The 12010-nt window shown below is 32.9% G+C and overlaps 2 protein-coding genes across 3 annotated transcripts; one reads left to right on the forward strand and one right to left on the reverse strand.

The window, feature by feature from the left end:
* The first annotated feature begins 70 nt into the window (after positions 1-70).
* LOC128877180 (bifunctional 3'-phosphoadenosine 5'-phosphosulfate synthase) lies at positions 71-4505 on the forward strand. The gene is made up of 6 exons (XM_054124270.1): positions 71-668; positions 1480-2283; positions 2401-2835; positions 2917-3126; positions 3205-3487; positions 4189-4505. Exons 1-6 carry the CDS (start codon positions 624-626, stop codon positions 4281-4283), a joined length of 1872 nt encoding a protein of 623 aa, XP_053980245.1. The 5' UTR covers positions 71-623; the 3' UTR covers positions 4284-4505.
* Positions 4506-4772: 267 nt separating this feature from the next.
* Positions 4773-11855, reverse strand: LOC128877178 (uncharacterized). 2 transcript variants are annotated; one of them, XM_054124267.1, is made up of 4 exons: positions 10944-11855; positions 10707-10855; positions 6436-10511; positions 4773-6346 (listed from the first exon to the last, which is right to left on the reverse strand). In XM_054124267.1, exons 3-4 carry the CDS (start codon positions 10435-10437, stop codon positions 6041-6043), a joined length of 4308 nt encoding a protein of 1435 aa, XP_053980242.1. In that variant the 5' UTR covers positions 10438-10511; positions 10707-10855; positions 10944-11855; the 3' UTR covers positions 4773-6040. The 2 variants fall into 2 exon arrangements, with proteins under 2 accessions (XP_053980242.1, XP_053980241.1); XM_054124266.1 differs by having other exon boundaries at positions 10707-11855.
* Between the last annotated feature and the right edge of the window lie 155 nt (positions 11856-12010).

Raw genomic sequence — 12010 nt, forward strand, 5'->3', positions numbered from 1 at the left:
ACAATGAAATATTAATATTTAAACATTCGAAAGCATAAATGAATGACGTTTAGTATTAAATGAAAAAAACCATTTAATTTTGAAAAAAATTTATTAGACGTTCTATTTTTATTATCGTACTATTATATCTAACGATAATTTACGAAACCATGTACGATTACATATTTCATAGAGGAAGTAAATAATTTCGAAACATTATTTCTAAATTGATACAGAGATAAATCATTGTACACATATGACAGCTATATGAACTTAGAACCACCGCACATTATGATCAATAACGATTATTAATAAAATGCTAGTACATATCCAGTATCTACATAGAACTGGTTTGCAGTACCGTTAGTCCATGCTTCGTTGTCACAAGCACACAACTGTCTCGAAACTGTACTGTAGGTTTGTTGACACACCGTTTTCTTATCGTAATTTTTAATATTGTTCATAAATGACGATCGTTCAAAAGTCTGTACTTATTGTAAAACACTCAGGACTTCTTTTCTGATGTTTAGAACTTAATTAGACTTTGATTAAGTACACAAATATACAGAGTTTCGATCATATTCGATCGATCGCCACATATGCAGAAGTGAATAGAAATATACAAAGCGAAATATAGTACAATTATGTCAAACGAAAATATTGAAATTCCAAATAAACGGATAATGACGGTATGTATAATCAAGGCGTATGTTGTATTAAGCTTTTTATTATTAATTTCGTGTACATAATATTTAATTAAATATTTCAAGTTACGATGTATCTTCAAAGTATATGAAAACGCACACTCACGCACAACATTCGTATAGATGCACACATGTAGAGTACAGATGTTTTACTGTTTATATTAAATTACAGTTATGATGATATTTAATATAAAACATTACGATTTTTCCATTTTTATTTCGAATATCGATGTTGCGTAATATTTTATTGATTATTATCGTGAAATAATTATTGAAATATATTCTTGGAATACGATTTTTTGTTGTAAATAAATAAATAAATATGCGTTATTTATATGACTATTATGGTATATTAGTTTAATATCAAGCTTTGTCATTTTATTTGATGTATCTAGATGTTTTAAAACTATGTTGCTATAAGTATTAATATTTTTTTCTATTTTGTAAATAAAAAACATTTATGTACCTACATGATACTAACAGAACATTTTCAAAAATCATAACGATAATGTTATTACACGTGTCTATCCTATGCTTTATAGAAAATTATATATAATAGCTCCAACCTCTCCGATTTCATATCTCCGATACCCATGAAAAATTTATATATTCGTATCGACTTAGTTCTATTTTTGATAATAAAAAGTTTTAATAATTACACTTTTAAATAACAAGTATCCCTTGCTATATGATACTCTGTGACATACTTCTTTGGAAATACTATAAGACTATTAAATTGGCAAGGTTGGAGCTATTGTCGATAACTACTTGATGTTATAAATAATGCTTTCTTTAGACTTGTACCAATGTATCGGAGCAAGCACATCACGTATCAAGAGCAAAACGCGGGCAAGCAGTGGGCAGCGTGAGAGGTTTTCGCGGATGTACCGTTTGGTTAACAGGTCTTTCCGGTGCAGGAAAAACTTCTATAGCTTTCCAAGTTGAAGCTATTTTAGTTAATCATGGAATTGCTGCGTACGGACTCGATGGAGACAATATAAGAAGTGGTTTAAACTGCAACCTTGGTTTCAGCAAAGAAGATAGAAAAGAAAATATAAGAAGGGTCGCAGAGGTAGCTAAATTATTTGCGGACAGCGGTCAAATTTGTTTATGTAGCTTTGTCTCGCCGTTCGAAGAAGATAGACAAATGGCAAGACACATTCATAAAATGTCAGATCTTCCATTTTTCGAAGTATTTGTCAATACGCCTCTAATCGTATGCGAAGCTAGGGACACAAAAGGATTATATAAAAAGGCACGTCAAGGGACTATCAAAGGTTTTACTGGAATAGATCAGATGTACGAAAGACCAGTAAATCCTGACTTAGTGGTAACCACTGAAAACTGTACCCCAGAAGAATCAGCTGCGACAGTTATTGATCTTCTGGAGAAACAGTGTATTATACCGGTACTGCAAAAATCCACATCACCAATACGGGAGTTGTTCATTCCAGAATCACGAATATCTTCCGCCAAAACAGAAGCCGCTACTCTTCAGAGTTTAGAAATTAGCGAGATAGACGTACAATGGCTCCAGGTTTTAGCAGAAGGTTGGGCTGCACCTCTCACAGGTTTTATGAGAGAAGATCAATATCTTCAGGTATATACAAGAGAGTTGCATGAACATAAAACATGAAATAACGACGTTCACCTGTTATCAGAAAATTAATTCTGTTATTATTATTATAAGCATAAAATACTGAAACAATATTTTTAGACTCAACATTTAAAATGTCTCCTTCAAGGTGACAAGGAAATCAGTCAATCCGTTCCGATAGTTCTTGCGATATGTACAGAGGATAAGGAGCGTTTGGATGGACTTTCGGCTTTTACATTGAAACACAAGAATAAGGCTCTTGCAATATTACGTAGGCCAGAATTTTATTTTCACAGGAAAGAAGAAAGATGTGGATGGCAATTTGGTACTAACAACTTAGGTCACCCGTATGTAAAGATGATTTACGAATCGGGAAATTGGTTGGTAGGCGGCGATATAGAAGTTCTCGAAAGAATTAAATGGCACGATGGCCTGGATAAATATAGACTTACACCGAATGAGATTCGAACAAAATGTAAAAAAATGAAAGCTGATGCTGTATTTGCATTTCAACTTAGAAATCCTATACATAACGGTCATGCACTATTAATGCAAGTATGTTGATTTATGGATTTGTTATTCAAAGTGTACCCACATAATATGGATAGATTTGTTTTATTTTTTTTTTACCTGTAGGACACGAGAAAGTGTTTATTAGAAGAAAGAGGATTTAAAAATCCTATATTACTCTTACATCCTCTGGGCGGCTGGACAAAAGATGACGATGTACCGTTACATACAAGAATTCTTCAACACGAAGCTATAATTAACGAAGGTGTTCTAGATACTAATTCTACGTTATTAGCAATTTTTCCATCTCCAATGATGTATGCTGGACCAGTCGAGGTGAACTTTCATTCGTAATTATATACACATTTATAAGCCCATTAATTCTTTTATTCAATTCCGTTTATTTAACATTAGGTACAATGGCATGCAAAAGCCAGAATGAACGCAGGTGCTAACTTTTACATTGTTGGAAGAGACCCAGCTGGTATACCACACCCTGACAAAACTGCAGTTCCCGATGGAAATCTTTACGATCCTACTCATGGTGCTCGAATTCTTTCGATAGCTCGAGGATTGCAAAGTCTAGAAATTATACCATTCAAAGTTGCGGCATATGATAAGAAACATAAAAGAATGTCGTTCTTTGACCAAAAACGAAAAGAAGACTTCGAGTTCATATCGGGGACAAAAATGCGCGGTACGTATTACACATATGTACTTACGTATGCATTTGTATTTCGTTCAAACAGAGCGAGTGTCGTATCATGCGCTCTTTGTGTTTTATTAACAACCACATGTTCTGTTTCTCAAATACAGCTTTAACAATATTTTCATTAAATCCTTTTCTGTATTTGTCCTCAGGGGCTGTAGCTATGTTTTATTGTAAATGTAGCTACAGTACGGGCTTAGCAATCCCGAGGTACCCGAGCTATTGGGGGGTCAGTGGGCCCCAACAGACTATCGATTATTGATTATGAGACAATTATGAAACGAGGTATCTAAGCAAATGCAAATGAAAAGTAACGCACACATAAATAAAACTAACTCGCTCGCTCGTTAAATTTATCGCGACGTTATAATTTTGACCTGGGTATAGAAAAATATAGATTCATTTAAAAATAATTAAACTTAAAATTTAAAAAACCTTGACATTGGAGAGAAGCGAGCTTTGTTAAGATACGCCCCTTTAAATCAAACATCTTTCCTTAAACTTTTTATAATATCATTCCAATCTTAGGCAACTCATTCTGTATACACAAATTGTAACAAGTATAATATTATCGTACTTATATAAAATGTGGTAATTTACTGCTCTGTGTGAAAGGAAAAATTTTCTGTCTGATTGGAAAAAAGAAGTGAAAGTTTAATGTTCACGAGACTTGTAATGTTCTTTTACAGGATTAGCAAAAGCAGGTGAAAATCCACCTGAAGGCTTTATGTCACCAAAAGCATGGCTTGTTCTGGCACGATACTATCAAAATCTAGAAAAGTGAAAAGTATCGTAGGAATATTAGAAATTATGAAGTATTCTAAATTAACACATTAAAGATAGTAAAATTAATTTTACAACTGTTATAGGATAATAAGTACGAAAATATTTAAAATTAATGCAGTTTTACTATTGCTATACATTTGTATCTTTGTACATTTGTCTTGTACAGCACATCGATTTCAATATTTATCTGTGTATTAAATAAAATCATATCTATTTACAATTATTCTACAATGTATACGTTATTTTTATTTATACAAATACAAAACCTAATTGTATTTTCCATATACATTTTATACGAATATACATAATGTGAATATATGATTTTATTACTGCATATACATTAAAAAATGTACTTTCCTGGGATCTATAGATTATGCATAATTTTAATGTATATTTAACGAGTATTTATATGTACAGCAGAAATCTTAAAAATATTTTATAAAGTACCAAATAGAAAAGTTAACTGACATTCAAGTTCTTTTATTGCCACAAAATACAGATGTGATTGACAGATAAAAATTCAATGATATGAGAAAATAAATAAAAGTTAAAATACTAGATTGTTTTGTAATAAAAAGAAAACTAAAATGTGAGAGTGTGTAACTTATCGCAGTGCATGATAAATAAGAAATGTTCCTGTTTAAAATTTAATTAATTACAGAATATTCTATGAATAATTTTATTTAATAAATTCTTGAATGAAGTATATATAAAAATTACTGAAGCATATAATACAATATGATTTTATAATAAGGATAGTACTTATATATTTTTTGAAATTATAATTAACACGAATATCTCTACTTCACTTCTACTTTAGTTATCTAAAGAAATATCATCGTAAAGCAATACTACTAATAAAAATTATACGTAAATAATGCTTGAACTATAGCATTTGAGCATCCAGTTTTTAACGTATAAAATTCTGTAATGTATTTCTTATTAGAAACTTATAGAATTTCATACTCGTATATCTTTTGATGTTTACGTTATATGAACATATATTACAAAAGAAAGAAACGCGGAGAATACCAAAATCGTATTAAATATTTTTCTCTTAATTTAGTATAATTTATAACTATAAAATGCATTATTTCTACAATAGATAAAAACTTAGTTATTTGTTCACGCTTTAATCAAATAAAAAGTGAAAAATACTTGCAAAAGAACGTAATTAGTAAAAGTAATAAATCAATCGAATATGAATCGTGAACGACATATTTCATGAATAGTCTCATGGTTATGAATCATGTCAATTTTATTGATACCATGAAATTTATATAGTTATTATCAAGTAAAATATATGTTCATTCTTTATAGTTTTGTACAAAATACTTTATATCATAATACAGTTATTTATCTTTATCATTTATAACTAAACGAAAATTTTGTATTGAAAAGCATTACGAAGATAAATTTGTTATGTCGTCATTTTTACAATCTTAATAAGTATTTTCGTATAGCGAAATAATCTTACAAAATTTTCTGTTTAATAGCAAAAAACTATCACGACCTTTGGGTATATGTATATTTAATATTCTTAGTAATTGCAACCTACACATGCCTCGACGAAATTTACATTTTAGAATATCCATAATTTTAGTTACAGGAATGTGTGATTTAGTCCCTACTTATTTTCCCCAATTAAAAAGAAAAGTTTTTCTTTAAGATTTAATTTACCACAATAAAACTTTAAAAGTCACTTCTTCTTTTTTTTTACAAAGGATACCGCACACACAGAATGCGATATTAAATTCAATTATTATACATTATAGATGCTGTAGCTAAGTTGACCTCTGTATTCGCGTCAGATAAATCAGGCAAGGACAACATGACGGGGATCACTTGTATTTTTCCTGAATCATCTTCTTGTTGCAAATGAACCACAGCACCTGGTTGTAGTCCTGATTGTAGTATTTCGTTTGTCATCATTTCATCCGCTATTATTTCTGCAGACTCTATATTGTCCGCAGTCACTTCTTCCGTGTAAACGGTAGTATCCTCCATATTCATTATGACTTCTGCAGCATCCGAAGCCTCTCTGGAGGTCTCTTCATATTCCTAATAGAATCAGAAATATAGCAACATATTAGCAACATCTCAAAATTAAGAGGGTATATATTTATCATAGAACACAAAATTATAATTACCTGTTCATAGACCTGTTCGTATTCTTCCGCTATTTCTTCTCCTTCGAACTTTACTATCTGCTGTTCTTCTTCGAACTTAACTATCTGCTCTTCCTCGTACTGTTGATCCGTCTGTTCTTCGTACTCGCCTTCTAAGCCCTGAGGTTCTGCTTTAGCCAACATTTCCTGCTCTTGATCGGAACTGGAAGAATCTTCTTTCACTTTTGGTTTAATATTCCGACCGGGCACTATTCTTTTAAAGCCAGAGCCTCCTAAACTTTCATGTCGTCTTTCGTGCTTATTTTTATCGCCTAAGTATTTAAAACGTTGTCTACACACGCTACAAGAGTACGGTCGCTCGTTTGTATGCGTTCTTTCGTGGCATACAAGAGCGCTAACTTGTTTACACCTCCATGGACAATATCTACATTGCAGAGGTCTTTCGTCGCTATGTCTATTTTGGTGATGTTTGATCAACTGAATCTTTGTCTTTAAATTAAATCCACAAATTTCGCACGTATACGGCCTTTCTTCCGAGTGAGATATCATGTGTGTTTTTAACCTAAGCTGATTTACAAATCTCTTTGGACAATGCGGACACGGTAAAGTTCCCTCTAATCTATTATGCGTTATCATCATATGATGTCTTAATCTCACCTCGGAAGTAAACGTTAATTCGCAATCTAAACACTTCATAGGATCCTTCTCCATATGAGTGTTTTTAATATGAGTCCTCAGAATCATTTCCGTTTTGAAAGTCTTATTGCAATGATAGCAGGATACTCTCTTCTTTTCCGGCGTTCCATCCACATCTTCCTTAACAACCCCAGGAAGCGATTCGTTGTGTATGTGAGACATGTGCCACTCTAACGACCTAGTCGAAATCATAGATCTGTTGCATATATGACACGTGTATTGTCTACCGTCTTTGTGAACACGATTTCTGTGTATAACAAGCGTCGAATGATTTGGAAATTTTTCACCGCAAACCTGACACGAACATTCCTTTAATCCTCTACTGTCAGTTTTCTCGTGCACTCTCATATGTAATCTCAAACCATCCCGCCTATTGAAACCAACGCCACAGGTATCGCATCGATATTGACGTTGATCTTCGTGAATTCTGACATGTTGCTTTAAAGTTGAACTATTTTTAAACATTTTGTCGCAGTGCGGACACTGGATAGTATACGCTTTATGAGTATGCATGTGCTTCGAAAGGCTATAAAATGGTACTAACTTATGGCAAACTGGACACTCTCTTTTATTCCCTACCGGTTGATGTTTACGTATTCTATGATGTCTAAGACTCGCAGGATTCTTGAAATCCGCTCCGCAATCTTCGCACAAATAGGCTCTCAACGTTGTGTGTACAGATTTCAAATGAAAGCTAAGCTTTTGTTTGAAAGCAAATTTCTTCGGACATTTCGGACACTGAAATATTTTCTCCCAACTCATGTGCTGCGTTTTTATGTGTTGATCTAATGTTCCTTGATGCTTGAATTTTTCACCGCACACATCGCACAATTGACCGTACATACTGTCGCAATGTTTCTGTTCGTGCTGACGTTTCTTTCCTTTCGAATCTAGTATCATGTCGCAGTATTTACATAATAACTTTTTTATGCAAACCACATTGTGATTCCTTTTCGCCTTGTTCGTTGGAAATTCTTCCATACAGTCTTCGCAGAAATGCATAATTTTATAATCGTGTATCTTCAGATGTTCCTCGAGCACCTCTTTGGAAGCAAATGTTTCCGGACAATAATCGCATTCCAAATAATGTTCTTCCGGAATATAATCCACCGGTTGACTTTCGTCTATTAAATCGGGTAAATTATTTTTAAACACTGCGTTATTCCTATCTTCGTAGAGTGATATGATATCCTCGTCCTTTAGTCTCGTAATCACAATTTTACGTTGTTTTAAATAATCTTGAAAATCCTGTAAGTTTTTTTCTTTTTCTCCCAAAATTCTCGTTAGTTTTTCAATATTTCCTTCCGTATACGATTCGTCGAGTTCCTTCTGAAGAGATTCTTTTTTTCTCTTTGCTTCTTCCCATTTTAACTTAAGTTTTGCTAGACGTGACAAATATTCCTCGGTATTTACACATGCTTTTTCATTAGTGGTCTTATCTTCTTCTTTTACTGTCTCTAGAACTTTCGAATCGTCGTCTTCGATCTTGATAATAGTTACATTGCTATCGTTGCTGTCTTTATCGAGTTGCGTATTTACAACTGAATCGTTTTCCATATGTATAGAATATCTTTGAGTCTCCTGACTCTCGTTACGCTTAATGTAACGAGTTTGAGTTTCTTCGAGTTTTACAGGAAGTGAAATATTAGCATGCCCGCCCAACACCTTTTCCCGCTTTTTCTTGTACTCTTCTATTTGCTCTTCGATAATCTGTTCTCTTATTTCAGACTTTTTCGTTCGTTCGGGAAATAAATCCTTTTCTTTCGTGACTAACGTTTCGTAACGCTTCAAGATCTTTTCCATGGGCTTAATATCAAAGTTTTTTTTATTCAACGACTTCTCATCCTTTTTTTCTAACGGCTTATCCATTTTCTTAACTTTAACTAATAATATTTCGTTCGGTTTAGAACCTTTAACGGTAACGTACATGATTCCGTCTTCTTGATTGCTATTAACGTTCAAGGGATTATGTAAATCTAACTTTTGTACTTTAACATCTTTATGACTTCCATTTTTATCAGAGGCATTAGACTGACAAGTAGTTTCATCCGTTTCCTCGGTAGATTCTTTCTTTGTCTGCAACAAAAGTCTGCGTTTTAATATGTTTGGCTGTTTCGAAGATTCTTTTGTACTTTCGCTGTTATATATAGTTTCAGATTTAGATATGCTGTACGGTTCGGTAGTATAATTAGAATTACTACCGTCTGTGTCTTCTACTTTAATGTATGCATTCAGCGATGTATCGTATTTGTATGTCGTTTGATTAAAATCTGTATTTTCGTTATCCAGGACTGAATTGTTATCACAAAGGAAAACTGGTTGTAAACACTGATTTAGAATATTTTCTTTCTGCTGTGTTGTATTTCGCTTTCTCGCGACCGGTGTTTGTACATCTATTTCATCGTCGGATTCCGCGGTATCAGAAGTATCCGGTTGGAAAGGTGGATCGTCTGGATCAAACTCTTCTATGGATTCGTTATCATCGCTGTTATGTTCAACCATCACATCTTCGAAAATCTCAACTTCAATTTTATTTTCCGATTCATCGGCGATATTTATCGTTTCAACTTCTTTCGAAGGTTTTTCATCTTCTTTCGGTGAAACGGTCGAAGCGACGTTTTCTCTTTGTATTTGTTCATTGCATTCTTTGCTAGTAGATGGATTAATTGTACTATACTCTTCAAAATTGTCTATTAGCATCTCTGTATTTTCCGCATTTTCGTTTGATTGTATCTTGTTTACCTCTAGATTTCTCGCCGCCGTGTCTGTCAGAGTAATATGAATAGATTTCAATTTAACCTCTGCTTTCTTAATTTGCATAAAAAACTTGTAACTCATTTTTAAGTCGCAGATACAGTCCATGCACATCTGAGTCGATAAACTATCATATGGATTTATTTCTTCCAAGTGCTTAATTTGTTGACTCAATCTCATTTGAACACCTTTCTCGCTAAAAATGTCGACTAACGGCAGCTTTAAACCTGCGCAAGTCCTACAGTATTTCCTCAGCTCCTGTTTAGTTTGCTCCAGTAGCGATAATCTTCTTTGTGCAGATATTTTGTTGTGCAAAGAAATTTTGGTTAACTCGTTCAAGCTATTAGCATCGTGAGCCAATAATTTTACGCGAGGCGTTATCTTCTTCAATTCGTTTATATCTTTAATCTGACCGAACGATTCTTTGTTCGATATTAACGCCAATTTGTTTGATTTACATGTTTTAATATCGTTATCAAACACATTTTGAATATTGCTATCGCTATGTTGAAGATTATCTACTTTCACTTCGCTATAGTTATGATCCCTGTTATTAACTTCAGTGTGCTGCATCTTTGATCCGATAACTTAAATTTTTTGCATCGTATTCTGCATACGTACTTGCAAATAATTCTAACTCTTACGATCTAAACGAGAAAAGAATTAATGTTAAATATTAATTTTATAGTTATGCTACTTTTGTATACATTGAATTACAGATGTTGGATGCAAGACATGCAACAAAACGAAGTAAACAAATATTCTTATAAAAAAAGTAATTTATAAGTTCATTTTTAAAAGATTACGAGAGATAATAATAACAATAATACAATTTTATTTACCTTTGCATTCATTAAAAAGAAAATCAATCCATTTTGTAACGCTGCTTGTGCATCTTGTATTTACAGTACTTGTTATTCCTCTTCTAGGTTAATTTTACGCACAACTATTATATGCATGAGATGCCATTATTACAAGTTCGATAATTAATCTATAATTGATAAAACTCAATTCGTGTAACTTTATTTACTATATATTATCGTTACTGTAACAGACTGCAGTCGTTACTTCAATATTACCGATATTTTCAGGCTTTTGAAGTTTACGTATTTGTTCGTAAAATGAAAAATGCCTTTCAGTTCTTCCCTCAGAAACGATCGAATTTTTTTATTTTCTTCATAAGACAGATACGAAATTATATTCTCGTAATCGCAGGTATTCATTTTTCATACGAAAAATTGAGGTTAAGTGGATTTAATCGTAAGGCGTATCGTACCGTTGCATTTGAATTTGACGGGAATGCGATTGGCGTGCGTGCTACCAATTCTTTAAATTCATCAATTTTTTACCTTATCATACTCATTATCGGGAAAAGTAATAACAATATTCAAAAGTTTTTCCAAACTCTCACTAATATAATTTCTTCCTAACGATATCTAGATGGCGCGATTCAATACCGCCTTTGGCGTATGTTATTTTCGACCTACGCAACGGGCATTCTACACTTCCAAAATTCATGACTAGTATTCAATAGCCATAGAATATTTTCGTACACGACACTCCGTAACAGCAATCCATGTCATAGATTACAATCCGAGAGACGCACGTAACTTTCGTGAATCGGTCGTTAGTCGAACCGAAGCGAGTGCCACGCACCGAAACGAGAATTCATGCCACGTTACACTGTTGGCTTCGAAAATTCTTCTACCGAAGTTATGACGTTGCGTATATTCGTAATGGCCGCGATTGTATTTCTGGAATCGAAAATGTCGTACGCGAGATAGAACGTAATTTATTACGAATTATCGAATATTCGATGATTAAATATAAACGCGTATATATAATAAGGGAATCGAACGTATTTTGTAATTATGTTAATATGATTTCATTTTTTTTTCTGTGGTTCGTCTTCTGTGTGTCCGACGCATGCGCATAATTTTATTTGATAACCGCGAATATTTCAATTGAATTTTTTTCCAGTGTTGAAATATTCTCTTTTTGCTATTCTGGGTTATTATTCTTTAACAAAATCGTTTTCCTTTTATTAATAATGTAACTAATATATATGCCTATATTTATATTACAGTTTTTCATAGGAATGTTTATAGAAAATTCATTAGTTTTGTATATATCGTTACTTAAAGAA

The sequence above is a fragment of the Hylaeus volcanicus genome, chromosome 5, assembly GCF_026283585.1.
Source record: "Hylaeus volcanicus isolate JK05 chromosome 5, UHH_iyHylVolc1.0_haploid, whole genome shotgun sequence".
Lineage (NCBI taxonomy): Eukaryota > Metazoa > Arthropoda > Insecta > Hymenoptera > Colletidae > Hylaeus > Hylaeus volcanicus.

Excerpts from the sequence above, each read along its gene's own strand:
- LOC128877178 (XM_054124267.1), bottom strand. The coding sequence starts at position 10,437 with ATGCAGCACACTGAAGTTAATAACAGGGATCATAACTATAGCGAAGTG. Across the intron at positions 6,347-6,435 it reads ACGAACAGGTCTATGAACAG|GAATATGAAGAGACCTCCAG; the intron begins GTAATTATAATT and ends TGATTCTATTAG.
- LOC128877180 (XM_054124270.1), top strand. The coding sequence starts at position 624 with ATGTCAAACGAAAATATTGAAATTCCAAATAAACGGATAATGACG. Across the intron at positions 2,836-2,916 it reads GTCATGCACTATTAATGCAA|GACACGAGAAAGTGTTTATT; the intron begins GTATGTTGATTT and ends TTTTACCTGTAG. Across the intron at positions 3,127-3,204 it reads TGTATGCTGGACCAGTCGAG|GTACAATGGCATGCAAAAGC; the intron begins GTGAACTTTCAT and ends ATTTAACATTAG.